The sequence below is a fragment of the Uloborus diversus genome, chromosome 6 (assembly GCF_026930045.1).
Source record: "Uloborus diversus isolate 005 chromosome 6, Udiv.v.3.1, whole genome shotgun sequence".
NCBI classification, from domain to species: Eukaryota; Metazoa; Arthropoda; class Arachnida; order Araneae; family Uloboridae; genus Uloborus; species Uloborus diversus.
In genome coordinates, this window is record NC_072736.1 from 69,876,434 (window position 1) to 69,900,146 (window position 23,713).

General features: G+C 33.0%; 1 protein-coding gene across 1 annotated transcript in view; it reads right to left on the minus strand.

Moving 5' to 3' along the window:
• The window catches only part of LOC129224800 (NBAS subunit of NRZ tethering complex-like), a 148,290-nt gene extending 133,769 nt beyond the window's left edge, over positions 1-14,521 (minus strand). Inside the window, exons 1-6 of the mRNA XM_054859349.1 lie at positions 14,502-14,521; positions 11,496-11,558; positions 11,252-11,380; positions 9,731-9,850; positions 6,087-6,230; positions 4,931-5,106 (exon numbers count right to left, since the gene is read on the minus strand). Coding sequence (XP_054715324.1) covers positions 4,931-5,106; positions 6,087-6,230; positions 9,731-9,850; positions 11,252-11,380; positions 11,496-11,558; positions 14,502-14,504 — 635 coding nt within the window. The 5' untranslated portion in view covers positions 14,505-14,521. The remainder of the gene's footprint in view (positions 1-4,930; positions 5,107-6,086; positions 6,231-9,730; positions 9,851-11,251; positions 11,381-11,495; positions 11,559-14,501) is intronic.
• Positions 14,522-23,713: the final 9,192 nt, after the last annotated feature.

The window sequence follows — 23,713 nt, forward strand, 5'->3', positions numbered from 1 at the left end:
GTTGTATATTTTGAATAATATAACTGCTGTGTCAGTTGCTAAGTCTTTCTTTAAATACGTCACTTTGTTTGGTAGACCTGAATTAGTTTTGACAGATCTTGGTCGTCAGTTCAATTGTGAACTATTTGCTAAATTTAATCAGCTTTTTAATATTCAGTTAAGGCACACTACGTCGGCTAATGCCCAAGCTAACACTCTGAGTGAGAGAGTGAACCTATCCATTAAAACTTCGATTAAAGCTTTGCTAGCATCAGGTCTTGATTTTGATTATGCTGTTGATGTTCATAAAGCCTGTTATAACGCGTCCACACATTCAACTACTGAATTCTCTCCTAATCTAGTTCATTTCGGTCGAGAATTATCATTAATTACAGACATTGTTAATTTTAATATTAATCCATCTTTGGATTCGGCTTTTGAATTGCACAAACTTTTAGAGCAATTGCAATTTGTTTATCGGGAGGTTTACCAGAATTCTGTAAGTAAGAAGTTGGCACAAAATGAGACCCAAAATTCCAATTGTAAATCTCGAAAGATCAACGCAGGCGACTGGCTGTATCTTAAGTCGAAAAATAAGTTTCGTCCATCCTTTAGTGGACCTTTCTTTTGTAAACGTATAGTATCTCCTGTTCTTGTGCTCATTCAAGAACTGAATAATAAAGCGGCACCTCTGAAAAAGATACACATCAACCGATTGATCAAGGTCCAGAAACGTCTTCCTTATCTTCAAGAAAATCAGTTGCCAAACGATGATGTTGTTCAGCGTCCTGATTCGCCTCAACCGTATCAACTCCCTGTTCCTGATGAGCCTGTTGACATACCCGTGTTGCGACCACCTTCACCTGAAGTGAGTGTCGATCGACTGGATGCTGAGCCGCCTGTCCTGTCGCCCCATCAGAGTCCGAATGCTGATGCTGTGCCCTCTGCTTGCCTTTCCCGAGATGCCAGTCCCTGTGGTGATGCTCCAGTGCCTCCCAGCCCTCGAGCTTCAATTCCTGATCCAGAAATGAGATGTCCCTATCCGTTAAGAAACCGCCGTTAGTGCCTCTTCTTGTGTCCATGCGAGCTACTGCCTTGATGAGATCTGCTGCCTGCCTGATGTTTTGGCTGACCTGCCCTTCAGATGTGATCGCCTGCTCCCAATGATGTGTTTGACTGTGTCTGAACCAGCTGCTGATGAGCCTTTGGTGTCCTCCTGTCACCTGACGTTGTGCCATGCCTGTTGACGTCCTCATGTGGTAGCTGACGACATTCTTTTGGTGTAACACTCTCACGAACTTTTTTTCTTTTTCAGCAAGAACTTTTAAATTCAAAATTCAAGATTGACGAAAAAAAATGAAGAAAATTTGGACTGGTCTCCTGAAAAATTCAAGTAAAATTTTTGTTCTTCTGGAACTTTCTTCAATTACTCTCACGGTCAAGTATTTGTAAAATTTTTTTTTTTGTCAAAATTTATTCTTTTGCATTGCAGTACTTTCTTGGTAGGTTTGGAGTTCCATGTGCATGATGAGTTGACCTATGCTGTGGCGGAAAATTCATTTTGGCTGCTTGTTGAAATTGTAAAATTTTTTTTTATGTAAATCGTGGTTAGGATAACTCTTTACACAAACAAATATTGGTTAGGGAAAATATCTTTTTTGTTTCAGTTTGTTTTCTTTTAACAAAGGGAAAAAAAAAGTATCAAGGTGTTTTTTTGAAAAACACAAAATTTTTTCCTTTTGATTTTGAAAGTTGTTTTGTCCCATTTTAAATGTTTTTCAGAAGTTAGTTTGTTGCTTTCAGTACAAAGAGTACCTCTTCTTGTGATGCAAATAGTATGCGGGCTGGATGAGATCATTTCTGATCATTTCGTCATGCATGGTTGGACTGCTGTGCAGCCTCAGAATCGTCTCGAGAGGTCAAAATTGTCAATGCAAATGCAGTTTTCGATTGTGCATGCAGTTGTGTTTGGTTTTGGTTTTCTTGAAAGCTCTGCTTGTCCATCGCGGCCGTACATTTTCTTTTAATTTTGTGAGTCCCCTTTTTTCATTGGAACCGGCACTAGTCCCCGCATCCCAAGAATTGTTCTTTCTGCTTTGTGCAGCTTTCACCAACGTCTTCTGATTTGTTTTTTTGACAAAGAAGTTTTTTTTTTGTTTCATTTTTGAGCATTTGTTTTTCATTCAAAATTTTCATGTGTTTTGGATTTTCGTTTCTTGTGTCAAGATAGTGTATGGAGCATTATGAAATTTGACAGCCATGTGGGGTTATATATATAACAGAGTGATTGAATTGTTTTCAAGTGCTGTATATGCTGTTCTTGATGCATTGATGTAAATATTTGACTTGTGTATTGTCACTTTTGTTTGCCCTTTTTGCAGGTTGACTGGTTGAAATGATTTGCTGAGTGTGAAAGGTTCATTTGATGGTACTTCTTGGTTGGGTTGAGCCCTGTTGAAATTGGTGCACCTACCTAATGATGTTGCTTTCCTTCCTTTTTCCCCATTTTGGTGTTGTAGAGGTACATTTTTGGCTATCTAAATTTGTTCAGATCTGATGCCTTTTTTATTTCGACCTCAAAATTTCACAGATTTGGAAAAAAAAATTTTTTTTGTACAAAATTGAGTTGTGAAGTGAAGAAAAAAATCTTCCTTCGTGCCTCATTCAAAATTGTAACCTTCTTGGAGTACCAATTGAATGATGTGTGAAAACTTGATTTGAATGATGGGCATTCTGCGTACACATGTATATTTGCTTTGTTTGTTTGTGAAATTCCATGTTTTTTTTTGAAGTGAATTTAGAGCATGCAAATTTTTTTTTTGTGATATAATTGAATAGTTAACATCTCTGATCAGAGTTAATGCTGTAAATGTTTTTTTCTTTTGGTTGAAGTGTGTACACACATTTTGAGTTTGAGATCCACTAGTGGTTGTAAATATTGCAGAATTGAAATATGACCATTTTGTATATTTTGTTTTGACTGGAATGAAAAGTTTTGTGCATTTCTCAAGTGAAATTTTTTTTTTTGATTTTGATTGAAAGTTTGATGCACCCATGTTCTGTGTTAGCTGAAACACTGTATGTATAAAGTGAATTGCATTTGAATTATTTTGATTGCATGATGTGTAAATATTTTGAAATAATTTCAAGAAAATTTTTGAAATGGAAGCAAGGTTTTTTTTTTGGAAATAAGTTTTGAATTTGATATTGTGAAATAACATGTCAAAAATTTAATGCATCAAATTTTTGTTGTTTTATACTGGTTTGAAAAATGTTGTGTATCCTTGTACATATGAAGAGGCATGAAAGAGGATTTTTTTTATTTGGATACAATTGAGAGGCTTTGCAAAATTTTTTCTGGCCTTTTCGTGGAACCTTTGAAAACGAAATTTTTTTTTACACTTTGAAATTGTTTGGCCATGTTGCTCTTTGTTTGTTTGTATGGCATTTTGAAAATTTGTATGGTTGGCCATGCTTCATGCCATTGTACATATTTGATGTAAAAAGAAAATTTGTGGCAACTTTGAAATTTGAAGAGTTTCGTTTACTGATGCTCTCTTGGGAAATTTTCAGGCTCAATTGGAATTAGTGAAGTTTGAGGCTGTTTTTGCCATGTTGCAAAATTTTTGAAAATCTGAGCCTTTGTAAATAGTTGTTTCCCAATGATTGTCCCTTTTGTGTGGCACATTTTTTTTAGAATTTGAACATTTTGGGTTATGATGACTCTGATGCACATTAATTTTTTTTTGATCTCCATCTTCAGGCAAAAATTTTTTTTTTCACACCTGCTCTCAAAGGCAACTTTACAGTGTCTGCTGTGTGCCTGTGTCTATTTGTACTGGTTGTACTTGACGTTTTTTTTTTGGCTGCCCGGAATTTTTTTTTTTTTTCAAAACTTTGTCAAGGGGGGGAAATGTGGTGTAATCCACATTCATTCAGTTTCTTTTTGTTTCGATTTCCGGCGCCGATCGAGAGCTGTTGGCTGAATCCTTTCTCTGCGCGTGCTGGAAAGTTTATGATGACGTCATTGATTCGCATTTCTGAGGTCACTGAACTTTTAGCCAACCGCAAGAAAGTTTTGGGTTTTGAAATGATTTGTATTGGACAGGGAACCGCTTCGAGTCGGTTATTGGGATGATGTAATTTTTCTTCTAGAAGCTTCCATGAAATGTTGATAAAAAGGCCACGCAACGTTTTTTAGGGAGAGATCATATTTTTTGCTTGCATCGGAACGCCGTGTTGAAGAGCGAAGGGTTCTTGGCCCGATTCGCTCGGCCGAGTATGGCTCCTAAGCGGTCCTTTAGTTCGGTGTGCCTGTATTTGATGAGTGAATGTTTCGCATTGTGTTTTACTGCTGTGCCATGATGTTTAATATGCTGTGACCACATGTCTGTTCTGCCACTGTTTTGTGCGTTTGTGCAGACCTTGCTTCCCGTTTGTAATGTGAAAAAGTGGGACAATAAATCGGTTATGTTTACGAACTCTCATGGATTATTCTTCGTTTGGACTTTCAGCTTTCCGTTACCCGGCATGAGAATTTCAGATGTACGTGAGTACCCTTCTTAAATATTTCGGTCTCAGTTCATGTTTGTAATGCCAACTTCTCCATTTTTTTTTATGTGCTCTCGCAATGTATATTCATTTCATTTCGGAGTTAGAGTTCTCCCATAACAATAAGATTGTATGATCAAACTGTCAAATCAAACTTTTAGTGAATTCACTTTGTCGCGGGGTGGATTCACCGTTCCTGGTTTATGCTGAAATGCCTTTTGTTTATTTAAACGCTCACCACTATACGGATTCACGGGCCGAACACAAGTTCTTCTTTGAATGATTTTCTTAGCCTATTCCCCGGCCTTCCCCACGTAACTACGCGACAGAGTGCTCCATAGTATTTGAGGTATTGTGGCTGGTCTTGGGGAACAGGCACTCCTAAAATATCAATACTTACTTCATTTTCTTTTTGGGAGGTCGAAATCTCTCACTATCAGAAATGAAGTAAAGAGCTTTCTGCGCCATTTCAGCACTGTAAGCAAATATTGAGGGCTCATCATCATCATCACTACTTTCATCATCTTCACTATTATCTTCAAGTGAACGTTTCTTATTCTTCATTTTCACTTCACACTGGCATAAGATGAAAGAAATATAGATTTTACAACAAAAATGTAAGAATTTCATTTCTAAACATTATTTAAAAATGCAAAACCAAAAGCTTCATTACATTCTTACTTGATCAAATATTTTATCTTGTTCTTAAAAAAAAAAGCTACTTTAAACACTGATAGCATGATGCTGTGACATGTGTTGCAGATAATTGAAAAAGTCTACTTATTATTTCTTAGTTGGGGAAAAAATACCTAAAATCCTCATATATATAATAGCGAATAATCGAGTAACGCTTCAGGTGTTATCAATAATGAAACTCACACCACGGCATGATAATTTGATAACGTTTTTTGGTAATGTTTGACATGCAGGGAAATGCTTTATTTTGACAAGGTTGAACTAGATCCGGTCACTTAACTGTTTGACTGGTAAGACTCATTTTAGGAGAGTGAAGAAATGAAAAAGTGGTCAACTATTAACGCTATCTACTGGAGTTTAGGCTTAATTCACTGGAGTTAGGGTTAAAATTTCAAATATCAAAATATCACCAAACAGTAATTGCTTTGCCCAAATGTAGACATACAACTATTCACTTGTCATACATTGATGGGCAGTTTTCTAGTTTTTAAAGAAAAAAAAAGCTTAGCTGCAGCACCGCACTTTTGCAGCACCGCAGTATGCTGTTTAATCAATTTAGTATTTTCACTTCTTGAATACACATTTGCAAATGTTCTTCAGTTTAAAAATGAAAGTTACGTGCAAACAAAATAAAATTCAAATTTAATAACACAAGATTTAAATGAAAAACTACATATGTATCATCAAAAGTTATATATATTTTTTTTTTACTTAAATTAAACAAAGGAGAGTAAAAATTTTAAAGCATGCATAAGCAATTAGTTGTATGGAGTCACACAAAAGCCACATTTTACAGTGGGAAAGAAAGAAAAATATATGAAACTAGTTATGATTCAACAATATTATGCAAGCGAAATTACCTCAACAGCAAGAAATCCTCCATTGTAAAATGATGTAACAGCTGGTGATGGCTCAAACCATTCTGGAGAAATGCCTAATAGATTCCTCAGAGAATTTATTGATGAAACTGTTACAGCACCACACACCCTCACCATTATAACAGCCTTAAAAATATTAAGTCGAGTAATCAGCCAATCATCACATTTAATACACAAAAACACAAGCATCAATACAATAAAATGTAAATCACCGCAAAAAAATGAAAAAAAAAAAAAAAAAGAGAAACACCTTATATAATTAAAAACTGAGCATATGTATCTATGTATGTCCAAGTTACTTCTCCTGAACGCCAATGAAGCCAGGTATCGATAGATTCCTAATTTTCCCGGTTTTATGTTTGGCTATTTAAAGCGGAGATATCAATTAAAAACTTAATTATGATACTTAGATTTTGGCAAAAAATCCATATCTTTTGAAGGCTTTCCTCCATTCAAATTATTATTCAGTGCTTCATCTCCACTTTATGTAACAATGCATTCATTAAAATTAGTAGAGTGAAGAAAATCATTGAGAAGAAAGATCTGTTGCCATTTTTTTCTAGAATATGAACAAATAAAATTCTGGGTTTTGTTTTGAGGCTTTTCCTGTAATCGCAGAATTTAAGTTGTTTCCTTTTTAGTTATTTTTCCACAACCTACCGCAAAATTTTACTGATTTTTTTTTTGTTCAAGCCTGATTGTTGAACACGCGTCACTTGACATAACTTTTATTTTCGAAGTACCCGGGGATAGAACTTGGGCATGCAGTCTGGAAGTGCTTTCACTGAACCACTAGGCTTTCAACTACAGGGTCCATTATGAAAGTTATGAGCATAATGTTATTGTGACGCGACACTAGATGGCAGCACAGTAAAACAAGTATTAACTCCCAGGCTAATATTTGGATTAATTTAACAAAGGATAAAAAATCATATAGGGGTGCTTAGGAAAGAGGAGTGACATACAGAATTAAACAGGCATTACTGATTGTAATTTGCTCACTTATATGCTTCCTTTAAATAGTTTGTGATTGAAATTATCATGTCATGTGCTTCAGGAGAAAGTGCCAGAATTTTACTTGCCTACATTTTGTACCTAATGTCACAGCTTTGCAAAAAAAATTGGCCCCATTTCTCAAAACCTATTTTTCCAGTCAAATTTTTACCTCAACCCCAGTTACTACATGGTGGACCAGTTATACAATAGATGAAAGTTTCACGAACATTGCTTGCTCTTTGATGTATTGTCTGCTAGCTCTTCTGTTTTAAGAATATTCTAAAATTTCTCATTTGTGCGTAGTAAATTGAAAACCTGTTTAGATTTTTGAAACCACCTTTTCTAAAAGGCAATTGCAGGGTCCAAACAATGTAACATTTGATAATTTTTTAATAAAATTACAGTACTTTCATTAACAATTAATTATTTTTTCCATGCATTTTTTGTTGTGTATCAAGAATTTTTCATTTTGTGAGTTTTTGCCAGTTTCTGTCCCAAAGTGGCAGAAAGTGGTTTTTGCCATGCTGGTTTTAACCGGTTCCTACCATTGTTTTCAACCACCTCGGCAGAAACTTGCCAACCCTGACCACGGCAAATCCTAGTTGGAATTAGGAAACAGCAAAGTCAACCGAAGACACATCAGAATAGACGTAACACCTTCTTAAGTTACGTTGGAGATTTTTATGCTTTACTGGAGCACGTTGACCGAATCCTCTAACAGTTAGGGCAGAAAAATTTTATGAACATCCCTGCTCTTTTAGAAGGTTGAACGAAACACTCAACACATATCAAATTTTATCCACTTCCTCTCAGTGGAAAAATAAGTTAAGAGCCCATGACTGGCTCACAGGTGCAAAATGTCAGCACTAATGCAAAATAACACCAACCTATTGCAGTGGCGGTCAAGACCCAAAAGAGAGAGAGCAAGTGAAAGAACACATTTTATGGCTACAGTTAAACATACGTAACTACATGACACACAGCGTATTTTGCATGATTCGATATAAAATTACATCTCAACTCTCAGAGATTTTCAACCCTGTGAAAACTTTTAAAACTATTTTTCACATCAGCATAAGCAGCCTGTTACTCAACACTTACGCTGTGACGTCATATGGCTTCAGCTGGTAAACACGTGAGTTGGTTCTTTAGACACAGAGGGGTAAACATTCGCATACGCCAGTTTAGGAAAGTAGAATAGTTTACCAAGTTAAGTACAAAAACAAGTTCTATTTTTTTTAAAAACACTTTTTAGCTTTTTAGGAATTTCTCCAAGAACTAAAATGGAAGCATTTTCCTAACAGGGGCCTGTCACAACCGACGTTTCCAGGCCTCCCTCCATATTGTTTACCCATATATTTCACGCCTAGTTTTTAAAATGTAAGGCTTCCTTCAGGCACGGGCTAACAAGTGTCCCTTCTCCCCCTCCCCTGTGCACACCTCCAAGGGGAAGAGCTTGAAGTTGAACTCTTCAGGCAATTTGCATTAAGAAAAGTAAGTTTGCTGTGCTCTCCAGTGGTTAATATTCGAACAAAAATCTGTCATTATTTTCCAATAAAGACGACATCCATTGAAGGCCTTTAAGCAAAAAAAAGGAAAATTAAAATGTTCGTATTGTGGTACTCTTCTTCCAAACAAGCGATCTATGTCTGAAACAGAGTTCATCATTGACGTGTCAGAGATCAACACAGCAACAGACTTGATTCTACTCCTGATACGAAAATTTCATCCAGAAAGTCTAACAGCATATATATCTACAATAATAAAATTAGAACTGCTCATCTCATTAAAATTTTGAATTGTAAAATTACGATTGAACAAGTTTTTCAAGATTTTTAAAGAAGTTTTGGTACATTTTTCGAAGTTACTTTTAGAAGAAAAAACAATGTTTTGAAGTAATTAATGTTTTTATTGATCACGCTTTACTAATCAAGAAATTTTATGAAAATTGCAGTATGGGGAAGAAGTGGCTCTGGCTGGGCTCAAAAAAGCATTTGGTTCTCAATACTGTTCAACAATTTTTCAAGCAGCGTCACTAGTGTCTCTATGTATTATTAAGATATCACACGTCTCAATCTGAAAGTAAATTAATGAAACAATGGATACAATGATCAATTATATCAAAATCAAAGCAACCAAGGTGCTCCTCGGTACTTCTTGCTCAAACTCTATTTATGATAGGAATATTCATGCACAATTTTTTACCCGTTACTATTGATACAATGTTACTTTGCAGTGCTTTTTATACCTTAAACAAAATCAGAATGAAGTTGAAAATCTCTAAATAAAGTAGATAATAATATATACCAATCATTTCAGCAATCCAAATAGTGAGTGCATATTTGAACATAGAATACTGGTTATAAAATTAAGAATTATAAAAAAATAAGTCAAATAACATTAAAAGAAGTTTTTTATATTACAACTTTGCAAAAAAAGGAAGAAAAAAAGTCAACATGAATTTCTCAAGTAAAGGTCATCTATCAACCATAAAATCTCCATAAAACAATCATCTATCAAAATTCTATTCACGCTTTTTCTTACAATGTGTTTATCATTGTTTGAAATTAACAGCTCAAATGCATCATTTCTGAAGGAAACACAACAAATTTTTGCATACACAAACTTACTTCATCGGACCACCAATTTACATCAATGATATGACTCTGAAATGGACTCAACATAAGGAAATCAAACTTCTTTTTCATTCCAGGTTCACAGCAACGAGGATTAATATCTGCATAATTTGGCTAAAACATATGAATTAAATCTCATAACCAAGCAATCAGGTATTTAAGAACATGTACACATAACACTATAATTCTTAACTACCATTTTTTCTACTTTCCTTCAGCTATTGAAAGGGAATCAGTAACATTTTGGATAGCTTTTTAACCTACTAATAACTATTCGATTCTGTTTCTTTACTTTTTCCTTTTGACTTTGTGTATGATTTAGAGAAATTTAAAATCAAACACAATTTTTTTCAACATGCAGGAAAATAAAGAACTAAAACACAAAAAGGACTTCTCCCACTATAAAATTTTCCCACTGGCATAGCAAGGAAAAAATTTCAGAGGGGGGGGGTTGGATTTCAAGAGGGGAACGGTTAAAAAGTAAAATTTCTGTGTTTCAGGGAAAGGGTGATCGATATTCCCAAAACCCCCTTGAATATGCCACTGAATTCCACAGTTAAATCGATAAAATAAATAAAATTCTTTTTCTTAAAATAACAAAACTATACAAAGTTTCTTAATTTCAAACAGAATGTACTGCAACTGAAATAAACAAAATATATATTTTTTAATGATTCATAAACAAAACAATTTTTTCTTTATATAATCATTTGCAAAACACACACACACACACACCAAATTAGTTATGAAAACAAAATAGTTAGTTTAATACATATTTGCTCAAAAAAATATTTTTCAGGTTTTTGATTTGGATGAAAATTTGAAAGCAAACTGCCTAGTTAATCAATGTTAAGTCTAAAGAAAAATTTACTTCGATGTTCTAAATTGCCAGACAAAAAATTCACAAACTAAAAGCAAGAACAAAGATAAAATTTTATATCCAAATAATCAATTATTTAAACAAATAAAAAAAGTTTGCAGTTATCCCAGTTTAGTTTTCAGTAGTTCCATAATTTTTTCAGCCTTTTGATGATAAAAAATAATTCTTTAGCCTAATCTGAATATGAGTATCTGAATTTCTTCTAAGATCTGGAATTTCTTCTGTAAACACTAACATTAAGAGTCCAAAAAAAAAAAAAAAAAAAAAAAAAAACCTAACCCTTAAATAATTAAATCACAAAAATGGTTTTTGCAATTGTTCTACATTAAATAGGTTTTAAGTTTGTTCGAAGCTCAAATCCACTCGTTATTTCTGGATTTGTATGAGACCTAAATGTCCCACCAAAAACAAAAAATCTTGAATTTAAAAATAGAGAATTTGGGAATAAGATGTCTTGTGCAAGTAAAACTCTTTTTAGCAAAAATAGTTCAAATTGGACTAAAACTTCCAATGTTATTGTGGGAAGAAAGACTGATTAAAAAAAAAGAGGCTACCAAGCAGAAAACAACATCCAAACAAGGAATGATAATCAAAAGAGAAAGATAAATAAAACATGTATCTAACACGCTTTTTACCTGCAACTGAAGGCCCCAATACTTTTTTAGCCTTAAAGATGGCAAATCCCACAAAGAAAGAGCTCCAGATATGTGTATAGCAGCTAAAATTTTGCCATTTGGTGAAACAGACATTTTAAATACAAGGTCCTGAAAATTAAATCAAATTCAAACATTGTTCAAATTTCAAAACCTCAAAAACAAAATAATAAAAAATGTATATAAGTATTCAATTCAGATGTACTTTGGCAATAAAAATGCATACCTGCTTTGGACCTCCATAAATTTTATTGAAAACCATACTCCATGTACTTGTTTTAGAAAATTTCTGAAAAACAAAACTGTATTAAAACATGAGAAAAATCAACTAGTTTCAACAATTTCATATTTAGTACTGAATTCTGAAACATTTCTGGAAGAAAGCAGAGAACTTCCCTTTCTCTAGCATCGAAGATTGTGTAAAGTTTTATATTTGGGACGAAAATCGAAAGCTATCACAGCTTAAGGGGTCACCCCTCTCTTATATCAGTTTGAGCATGGAAAGTGAGTAGAACTTTTCATGCATGTTTGTCTGGTATATGTTTATGATCTGAACCTAAATTTTAACTAAAAATGAAAGTTAATATTAAAAAATTAATATTTTGCCCAAAATTTTGGAAATTTTCGATATTAACTTATAAAATTTCAAATAAATTAATAAACACAGTGAAGCATCGTTTATACGTTTCTTTTTTATACATTTTTATCAATTATACATTTTTAAAATTGGTCCCTGCAAAGTCTAATACACATTAACCTATATCTATTATACATTTTTTCGTTTGTACGCTTTTTTCATACAGTCTCTTCAAAAATGTATAAATGGTGCTTCACTGTAATTTAAAAAAAAAATAAATAAATTAAGGTTCAGGTCATAAATATAAATCAGATAAACATACATTAAAAGTTTTACGCAAATATATACGGAACTTTCTGAAATATCATGCGCACAAAACGAGAAAATCGAAGAAACAGGCACCTGAAAAAAGATGCTGAAACAGCTGCTGTTAACATAAATCTCTAAGGGGAGAGGTTAAGCATTTTTACGATAACTTGAAAAGTTTTTTTGTATAGTAATAAATAAATTATCAAATTGTTTAGAATTAAAATATGCATAACATATATTTTTTCCAGAAAGTCGAAAACTTTAAAGGTTAAAGGTCCTTAGACCCCTTAAATATTGACGTAAAAATCGAAAGCCTCTAACTTTTTTTCCAAACAAATGTAACATTTTTTTTTTTCATTTATTTGATTGAAAAATATTCTCAAGTAAGACAATTATAGAAATCTCCTTAAATGAACAAATTATCATGGATCCCCTAATACTATAAAATTATACATACTTTAAAAGTATATATGCACACCATAAAATATTATTGATTAAATTTCTTCACATGTAATAATCCAAATCATTAAAAACATTTTCGACACTAGCACAATATAACCTATCTAGCATCACTTAAACTACCAAGCTGCAGCCCCATGCTGATCAACAACAAGGTCAATAATATTTTTCACATAATATTCAATTTAGTGGTCTTTTAGTTCAGTATTTAAAAATTGAAAACCACATGAACTATCAAAACAAGCTGTAGCAGGGTCGAGGAAGGCTTTGCTCGGCCTTTATCCGCTTTGGTTCGTTTAAAAATTCACTGAACTCATCTGATTTAATTTTATGAACATTTATCTACACACATCCTCTAATCTACTGTACAATATACGGGAGCATGTTGTACCTTGGGACATTTGTACCTTAGGACACTGCTAATTTCTAAGAATCTATTTTCAGCAGCCATGTTTTTGTAATCTCTACTAGTAACCTTCTTCACTAAATGGGGTCACAGTAAAAATCAGCATCAAATGAGCAAAATTGACGATTTTGTAAGAGAAAAAATTTCATGACTCCCAAAGTAAACATTTTCTTCATTTTTAATTCATTTTCTGTGTTTGTACTTGTAAATTTAATCAACTGAATTTTATTTCTTTATAAAAGAGAAGTACTTTAAATATTTTGCATATGAGAAAATAATGATAGTGCATCCTGATTGACCATCATTTTGGATTTTCTTAAACCACATGGTGATTGTACCTTGGGGCAGTCAAACATTTTGTACCTTAGGACATGTTCCAAGGTACAACATAGGCATGGTTCAAAATAATTAAGGTACGTTTAAAAACATGGAACAAGGATCTAATCTTATGTTCTCTTTCAAACACTTTTAATGTTAGATAATAATTCATAATTAGTTATTCAAGATTTAATTCACTACCACAAAATTTTTTTTTTTTTTTTTTTGTTGTTTTCTGGTGTGAAATTGGTTTAACGCTGTTTCCTGAATCATGAAGACTTTCCCATAGTATAACAGGATGTGTCCCAAGGTACAATAGAATGTTGTACCATGGGAGAAGCTTGGAACTTTTACTTTAAATGGCTGGCAATAATTTATTTTCAAAATGTCTGAATTTTAAGAAATATATTGCACAGAAGTATGTTGGGGCATTTTAATGTGACTTTTAGATTTTAAATATGATTCAAATAATTGATGTTAAAAATTAAAATATGAAAAGTGTTCAAAGGTACAACACTCTCCTTTTTATACAAGCATAAGCATAAAACACAACTGCATCAGATCAACCTACCAATCAGAGCCAGCATACAACACCGCTGCTCTCTATCAGACCTAGATAGTCTCTCTCTAAAAACATCCCTTCGCTCCTCCGCACCCGAGCACCAGGCTAAAGTAACCGTGCGACCAGGAGAGAAGGGTCGAGAAATATCGCTGTTGGTGGTGCTGGACACTACACAAGCTTCATTCAATTCTATTTTACTTAATTACAAAATATGTAAATGAAAGCAAACATGTAAATAATAATACTTCTGTGAGCAGGTAAAGAGCAGTAACTGCGAAATTTTCATTTTTTTTCATTATTTTCATTGATTGTGCGTTAGCTTTATTCTACAAGTTTGCTTCTATTGGTTTCCGCTGAAAACAAGTGAAAAAAACGACTTATCCTAACATTTTCCTACTGTTAGTATTGAATCTAAAAAATGCCTTTCTTCAAATATCTCGAAATGTCATTACTGGAGATGCTGGAATTCACCTGCTCATAGCAGGATAATAATAGTTAAGTGTGAGTTCCCAGAAACATTTTCCGAACTAAAGCGCTGCGAAATATAATAAATAAAATTAAGAATAGAAAGCTTATATGTAAACACCACAAAAATACAAACCATTTGCTCATCTAAAGTCAATGCCAATTTGTAGTATGGATATCCAGAAATAATTCTCCAAACAGATAATCCCATTTGTGAAGCATCATTAGAATGAGACAATTTGGAGAGTTGGATTGATTTACCACAAATGAATAGGACATTGTCCAATGAATCATACATAAATGCAGATATTCCTGCAGGGTAGCAAGATGACAGGGAAAAGACATGGCTTTCTTTATGCCCATCAGATGGACTGAAAATATAAAATAATTGTTTTTAAAACTAAAACATACATATTAACACTAGAATAGTCAGACTGGGCATTTCAACCGTAACAGAGTGGAAAACATATTCAGTATCTTTTGGTTTTAATTAATCTATTTGGCATTTTTAAGGTTTGTCTAAACATTGATAAACATATTCCATAAAGAAATTCATCCCTTTGTCTTGATTTGTTTCTATGCAAATTTCAAATATACTAATATAATATCGGTCAAAATAACAATGGGTTACTTTTGTTTTTACTTTTATTAGATTATTTCATACAAAAGGCAGGAAGCACCATTATTTTAAGTGTCACCTTCAGTCACACCTTTTCAGACAAATATTTGCTTGCACAGAGTCTTAGAATTTTTCTTTCTTTTTTTTTCTTGTGGCATAAGTCACATTTCTTCCACTGGATTTGAACTGAGTAAAGGGAAACACATTACAATATTATACAATACAAAATTATGTGTGATAAGAGTGCAGTTAGTTTTCCTGCAACAATAGTAACTATAGCAACAAAGTAGATTTTATTTGGTTTTGTGGAGAGGGCAAACAGCATGATAGCACTTAAAAAAATAGTTTTACTTTTTTGCCTGTATACACATCATTGACATCTTGTCATGGTGCATTTTTTCAAGATTCAAAACTTTTTGATCTTAGTTTCTTGGGTGGGTATATCTGAAACTAAATGTTTACTTAATAATTGCAAAAAGTCCTACAAAAAGAAGGAACATTCAAATTAGGATGCAGTTTCATCAAAATAGCTTCTGGTAATAAATGTAAACACTGAGCATAAATTAAAAACATGCAAGAAATTCATCATTTTAAAATAATGTTTAGCAAAAAACAATCTAAAGTACCAATAACTTTTCACTAGCTGACCTGCTAATGAAAAGTTACTGGACTTTTCACTAAAGGATATTGACTATAAAGCCCGGTTTCAAAATAATTTTTTGAATAGTGTCAAAAATGTGACTCATTTGTTCATTTTTTGCTGCTAGCAGTGAAAGAAGCTTTAAATTGATGACTTACTTTTGAAGTTAAATGAAGTATTAAGAAAAGTTTGGCATACATACAAAAAACACCTTTGAAAAGAAATACACATGATACTGCCATTTACCATGTTAAAATGAACGGTTTTTTTTCCTGATTTCATCGCAATAACCCAACTATGTTAATTAAAAAGTAATCAAAAAAGCTTTGTGCTACAGTATGATTAAAGTGAAAAACCAACATAAATAATAATTAGCGCAGTATAGCCTATTAAGGCTCTTGCGCCAAAAAAAAAAAATCCAATTAACCAACCAACCAATATAAATAAAGTACAAATTCTAAAGAAAATGCAGCATATGAATATTTCAAGGCTTTAATGAGCCTCTTCATCAGTGCAAAAAGCTCACACAACCAGAAAGTTGCAAAGAGAACTAACGTTAACCACGTGGAGACCGGTACTTATACCAAAGAGAGCCAACTAATAGGAATTCAAGATACAAGACAACACTAATAGGTCAACTTGGGACATGCAGCAGGGTGAGGGGGGAAAGACAACCAATCAGAAGCCAGAATACAAAAAGAGTGAGAGAAAACAAAACAATTTCATTTTGATCAATCCAACTATGGTTTAGAAATCGGCCCCCAAAGAGTAAAGATTATATATTCACAGAAGTTTTGATCAGAATTCTGCTGAGATAAATTAGACATTCAAAAATGATATTTTCTGGCCTATGGGTGAATCCATCCCTTGATCTTTGCATTATTAGTAATAGTTTCTAACCTACTGAGCTAATAGACTTCCATTTCTGGAAATTTTTAAAAGTTATACTGCAATTTATTACGTTAAAATTAATTTATTGTTTCTTGATTTTAACAGAAACAGAACTGTAGCTCAGTTTCTTTATGGAGATAGATCAGAATTTTTTTGAGAAACAAAATTATTAAAAAGTTAACTTCCAGCCCCTAGGAGTTCAATTTCATGACATTCAAATTATTAACACAACACGCTAACCATCTGAGCCAATGTGTCTTCATTTTGGAATTCAATGCACAATTAAAAACACAATAAATCGTTTTTAGACAAAACAACCAAAATGTGCATTGTCTCTATTTTTCACCGAAAACAAAAAAAGCTTTGAAATTATGCCTTACTTGTGCTGTTTGATCAAGAATTAAGAGAGTTATGGCGTGGTCACAGAAAAACACCTTTGAAAAATAATATGTATGATTAAGCAATAAATAAATACCTTTGTACCGAGGAATAACAGGAAATATCCAACTTTATTTTCTGTAATCTGTTTCTTTGTGCATATCAAAGTTGGTTATTTCCAGTAAATATATGTGATTGTCTAAAATTTTAATTCATAAAAAAATAAAATAAATTTGAGCAATCAAAAATGTTTGCTCAGACACACACAGGCTCTACATATTTTAGTTATAATTTATTTTACACATACAAGTCTTTATTAGTTGAAAAAAAAATCTTTACACAAATTTGAGCAATTATTATAATAAAACACAGAAAGGCTGAACTCTCATGTATACAATGTAAAAATACTTACCTTATGAAATAACCCCGAATGGTACCTTCATAGTCTGCAATCAAAAATTCATAGGACCTAAATAAAAAATAAAATAAACATTCTTTTCAGATGGATGCAATTTTTAATTTCAAAATAAAATTATAACAATTGCATGGTTATTGCTGCCTCATACTATTGGAAATAAACTGATTTAGGAAACTGGAGGATCATAAGTAACAGCTTTGTTTAAAAAAATAGTAGTACAAACCAGTTGCAATTTCTTTTAAATGCATAAAAATCTGTAATGTACAGCGTTTGATTATGTTTCAAGCAACTAATTTTATACTTCAACACAACCTTCAATATTCATTCCTCTTCGCTCTTAATATATGTCCATTATGCTTTTCACAACATAATTTTAGCTGAACTTCTTTTTCTTTACTGTTGCTACTAATTTCAATGAAATTTACTGCTATCACTGAGCATTCTCAACAATTGGAAAAGCAAAACTAAAAATTGAGAGTTTACTTCCAAATTAAGAAATAATTTTGAGATTTTATTTTGTATGGTTCATGTAACAATTGCACAATGGGAATAGTTGTATAAAACTTAAAAAGGGCACAGAACTTAGTAACATAAGCATTCATTGAGCTCAAAATGCGAGTCAGAGATTGATTATTACCACTCAATTGTGAAGCTAGTAAAGTAAATTTTCCTCAAAAAACAAATCTCAACTTGGTCAAAATTTTATCTAAAAATAAATATTGAAAAAAAAAAAAAAGAGAAAGAAAAACTTTGAGTACATTATACTAGCTTACAACCTTTTAATTTGATATGTGTGGTTACAAAAAAGGACAAACTATATAAGAGAAAGTGGGTAATGAGAGTCCAATTAATTCTCTGCAAACACTTTAACCTAATGCTGAATCGCAATAGGTGCAGCAGCAGATACGTTAAAACAACTACCTTTGCAGCTTGGGTTATGGATTCAATTCTTTCTACATTTGAAGTTGACATGTCCATCAACCTTTCAGACTGCTTTATTATATTACTAGTAGTACCCGCACGGCTTTCCCCATAGTTGAAAATTAAAAGGTCATTCGGTTCGCCTGTATATTTACAAATAATGGATGACGAATTTCTCATCAATTGGCTATGTTCATTCACTCTCCTATTCCACGTCATGATAATTTCGTAATTTACTCGTCTATCTTATGATAATTTTGCTCTGGAAAGTGTTCTTAAAATTGAAATAGAAAAAGAACAAAATCGAATTTTTGAAAAATAGCTTTGAAGTGCACACCCCCATGCTACAAACTAACTTTGTGCCAAATTTCATGAAAATCTGCCGGACGGTGTAGGCATTATGCGCATCACAGACATCCAGACAGAGAGACTTTGAGCTTTATTATTAGTAAAGATAAATAGTAGTGCATTTTCATCCAGAAGCGTTGAAAATATAAAAATGACTAAAAATTAACTATGATACTATCTAGGAGCAAACCCAAATGTAATCAGGCTGGTCTAGTTGATTTCACATCAACTTAATACGGCTCTACCATCAGGTGGTTTTAAATTATTTCAGAACAGGCTCTCAAAAAAAAAAAGAAAGAAAATTAATTTGAATTTTGAAATTTTGTATTTAAATTATGTTTTTCACAATCACGAACTGAGACAGGACCCTACTCATTGGAGTTATTGTTTCTAGAAACGGCTCCTGTCCCCCCCAAGTCTGCCTCTCCTCCTGGGCGGTTACTTGTGCATAGTTGTGTGTGTGCGTAGACCTGTGTGTATGCACGTAGGTGTGTGTGAGTGTATGTGTGTGAATGCGCGTGTGTGTAGGACATGGATGCCTCCGACCAGGAGATCGGATAGCTCAAAACCGGAGCAGCCGCACCACGGCGCCAGCAGAGGATGGTAGGCGGTGGTGCTGCAAAGGCTTCTGGTCCAAGCTGAAAAAGGCACGGACACCAAAAACGGTCAAATGAGAACAATAAGCAATCGTGATTGCTTAAAAAAAAAAATTAATTTGAATTCTGAAATTTTGAATTCAAATTATGTTTTTCGCAATCACGAACTGAGACCCTACTTATTGGAGTTATTGTTTCTAGAAACGGCTCCTGTCCCCCCCCCCCCCCCCCCCCCCCCCACTTCTGCTTCTCCTCCTGGTCGGTTACTTGTGCATAGTTGTGTGTGTAAGCGTAGACCTGTGTGTATGCACGTAGGCGCGTGTGAGTGTATGTGTGTGAAGTCGTGTGTGTGTATGTGTGTGAACTTGTGTGTGTGTAGGACATGGACACCTCCGACCAGGAGAAGCAGATAGCTCAAAACCGGAGCAGCCGCCCCGTGCCGCCAGCAGAGGACGGTGGGCGGTGGTGCTGCAAAGGCTTCTGGTCCAAGTTGAAAAAGGCACGGACACTAAAAACGGTCAAATGAGAACAAAAAGCAATCGTGATTGCTCAAAAAAACATGATTTAAAAAATGCTTACCATTGTGTGTTCTTGACTCTAACATCAGAAAATGCCATACCAACAACAGAATGCTGAAATTTTACATTTGTATTTACAGTAGTCGAAACAGCCTAAAAAAGGTACATATATACCATATATTTATATATATATATATGCTTACATTTTAAAATTATGCAATAATAAAATAAATAAATTAAAAAATATAGCTTACAGATTCAATACTAAACATATAGGCTCCAATCAAATCATAAAAATCTATTTTCCCAGAGCTATGAGCGACTGCCAGCATAGTACAATCAGGAGACCAAAGAAGTTTCCGCCACTGGGGATAAGGATCTTTGTAGACTAAAACATAATATTTGTATTAAAAAAATATTTCAAACATTTTTCAATTTGTAAGAAAATATTGCAATGTGTTTGTAGACAAGCACGAAGACATTTTGAATGTGCATATGTTTTAATTTTATTTTGATGCTATATAACAATAAACAGTACAACTCCCGCTTATTGGTGAAATGGGTGATGTGGCAGACCACAGATTAGCATATTCCTCCAATAATCCAAAATAACTGAAAAGGAACAAAAATGTATAAAACCATTCTACTAATTATAATACTTCTTTTTTTAGATTATGACCTCATGAACAGTATTCATAATTTTTAACAAAAAAAAAAAAAAAAGCAAAACATAGTTTAAGTTTTTTTTTTTGATTGAAGCACCTTTTTTTTTCAACAGTTATCTTGACTAAAACTGATGAATTGTCCTCAATCCCTTTTATATTTCATGGGGTTGAATATATGCAAAAAAAAAAAAAAAAAAAAAAAAATCAAAAGGGTAGGGTAAAAAGAAGTAAGATGTTTAAACATTTAAATATATATTTTGGGTTAGTGCTCTTAAATTAGGCGTGATCTTGACTTTTGCACTTGCTTTTAATAAGTGTAAGCATTTTTTCTACACACCATAATTTACCAACACAAAAAAGTGGTAACAAAAGCATTGACCATAGAGCAACTGAAAATTTACAATATTCAATGATCTTTAGATTTTTTTTTAAAAATTGTCTTTAATTTTTTAAAAAGTAATACTGAAAATTGAAATATAGCTTTAAATGGAGCTCAGCCAAGATTAATTTTTAAAATCAGCAGGGAAATATTTACAATATAAATCAAATAAAGGATGATAAAAACTTGCAGTACGAGCAAGAAGAAAAACAAAACACAAGGTTTGATGCTAATGACAATGTAAAATAGGAAAAAACAATGTCAAAAAGTAATCTGCAATTTGTGCTTTTTGACATTGTTTTTTCATTGTATTTTACTTTTTATGCACAAAGATATTTATTTAGCTAGTGAAAATGTTGATTTTTTGAAATATTTCCAGAGGCCTTTTATAGTTGCAAATTTTCAAAGTATCAACAGTAATCGTAATTTTTACAAGCTATTCGTAAAAATTTCGATCACAAAAAGCAAACACTTTACAAAAACAATGATAGCGAAAACCAATACTTAACAAAAAGTGAGGTCCCAAAAACAAAACTTTTTGTACAAAAATATGAACAATCATACATTTTTATCATGAAATGCTTAATAGATTTTTTTTCTACTTTCTAAAACACTCATTTTAAAAAATAAATAAACATGGCAAAACGTTCTCAATTTTATTTTGGAAAGTAAAAGTAAATTTATAAGCCAATTTTCCATTGCTTCCAATTTTTTCTCCCAAAGAAAATAAAAGTTTTTTGTTTTTTCGTAACTTTTTTCTTCAATTAAAATACAAAATAATAGTTTTTGCCCATATCTTGGCTAAAATAGTCACCATAGCAGCCTTTGCTTCAATATAATCACTTTTTTAGTCGCCAGTGGCAATGCTGTATGCATTATCCATATAGATATTTTATTTACCTTTGCATTCCTACCACTATTCTGAAAGATCTTTTGATTATGAATTAAAGTATAGCTCGCAATAACTTCTACATGTTTAATAAACTGCACATGCTCCATACTAATACAAAATTAACTATTCATCAATTTATCCTTTTGCACTGAAATGTAAAAGAGCGCAAGCAGTTTTCAAAAATAACAAAATGCAGTCAAATAATACAATTAATAATTAAAAAGAAATAAAATAAAATAAAGAAAAAAAAAAGAAATATTCATGAGCTGTGTAATATTTATTTAAAACACTTCTAAAATTGCTTTACAGTTTTTTTTAATTGTCATTAGTCTAAAGTCACTTATGTCATTTCTCTGGTATCAAATAATCTACCTCCGATTTTCAGAGCATTGTAAGAGGAAAAATTAAGACTTTTTGTGTGCTGCTGATGATAAAATAAATAAGGAGAATACCTTGCGTTCTTCCAATGATTGCACCATATTCATCACGAGATGTTCTGAAAAGATTAAGTAATAAATAAATTTTGCATCACATATGTATTCCCTACATTGCATATACAGTGAAACCTGAGTATAACAATCCTGTCTTTAGCAAGAAATCTGTGTTTAATGACATTTTCTTGTGTATTGGCAGAAACTCGATTTACCCAATGTATTTTCAACCAGCTTATAGCAAATTTTCATATTTTAGATGCACCTGTCTATAACAATACTTTCCACCATTTTTCAAAAGGTGAAAACTAGTTTATTTTTTTACGATTTTTTGAAGACTCTTGGGCTCATGAACCTGAGAAGGAAAAAGTCATTATCATCATCACTAGTTAATTTAACTGTCACTATCTTTTCTGCTTTGAAAACTATATCCTGAATATGAGATAACAAAAGATGGAAGGCCAATGCTAAGAAATGATTTCAGGACAGTTGGGGGAAAAGCTAAACTGTAGTGGATCCAACTGATAACAAATTGAAAGAAGTTGATGCAATAGAATTTTTTTTTTGTTAGCACTACCACTCTTTTAAAAAGAGAAAAATAAAAGAGAGCTCCGACTCCGCAAACATTGGCAGAGTTACAGACTTTGAGGGAAAATTATCAATTCCAACTCCGAGTTTTTTAATTAAAAACTTTTGGCTCCTGATTCTAACTCTTTTGTCCTAAATTGAGATTGACTCTGACTCAGCAGTCATGTTTTTTTGTTTTTTTACTGTGAAACAATTATATTTTATATGATATGTTTTTATTTTCACTCTAAAGTTTTAATTTATGTACAGTGAAACCTGTGTGTAACAATGCTGCCTATAACAATATTTTTTTTTTTTTGGAACCAGCAAAATGTTAGCATGAATAATCAAACTATCTATAACGATAACCTGTCTATAAAGATATTTTTTTTAGGTCCCAACAGTATTGTTGTAAACAGGTTTTACTATATTCATTTTTTGGCAGAGAAATTCAGAATCCTTTATGTTTCTACATAAAGATACGAGATCTTTTTTTTTTCCTAGGTCCGATCGATAGTGAAATGAAGACACAAAGACAGTGAAAACTCTTTTACTTGGAATGTGTACATAGACCTTCCAACTACTTCTTGGCGTAGTCACCGCTCCGATTAAGACATTTGTCGCAGCATGATACCATTTTTTTGATACCCTCGTCATAGAAGACAGCCGCCTGTGCTTTCAGCCAATTCTGTACGCTGGTCTGCAGCTTGGCATCAGAGTCAAATGTCTGTCCTCATAGCCAGCGTTTCATGTGACCAAGGAGATGGCAATCGGATAGCGCTACGTCTCTGCTGTATGGAGGATGGTCAAACATTGTCTAGCGAAACTGCTGCAGGAGGTTCTTGATTAAAGCAGCAGTGTGTGGGCGCGCATTGTCATGCAGAAGAACAATGCTTGATGACAATATTCCTCTGTGTTTGTTCTGAATTGCCGTTCCTTCAGCATTTAGAAATCGAATTACAGCACACACTTCACACTTAGCACACTTAGCGGGAGACGCAATTGTTCGAGACATGTTTCCTTGTTCACTGCGTGCTCCCAATTAATATCAGTGACTTGATGCATTGCACAATCTTACTTGAGAG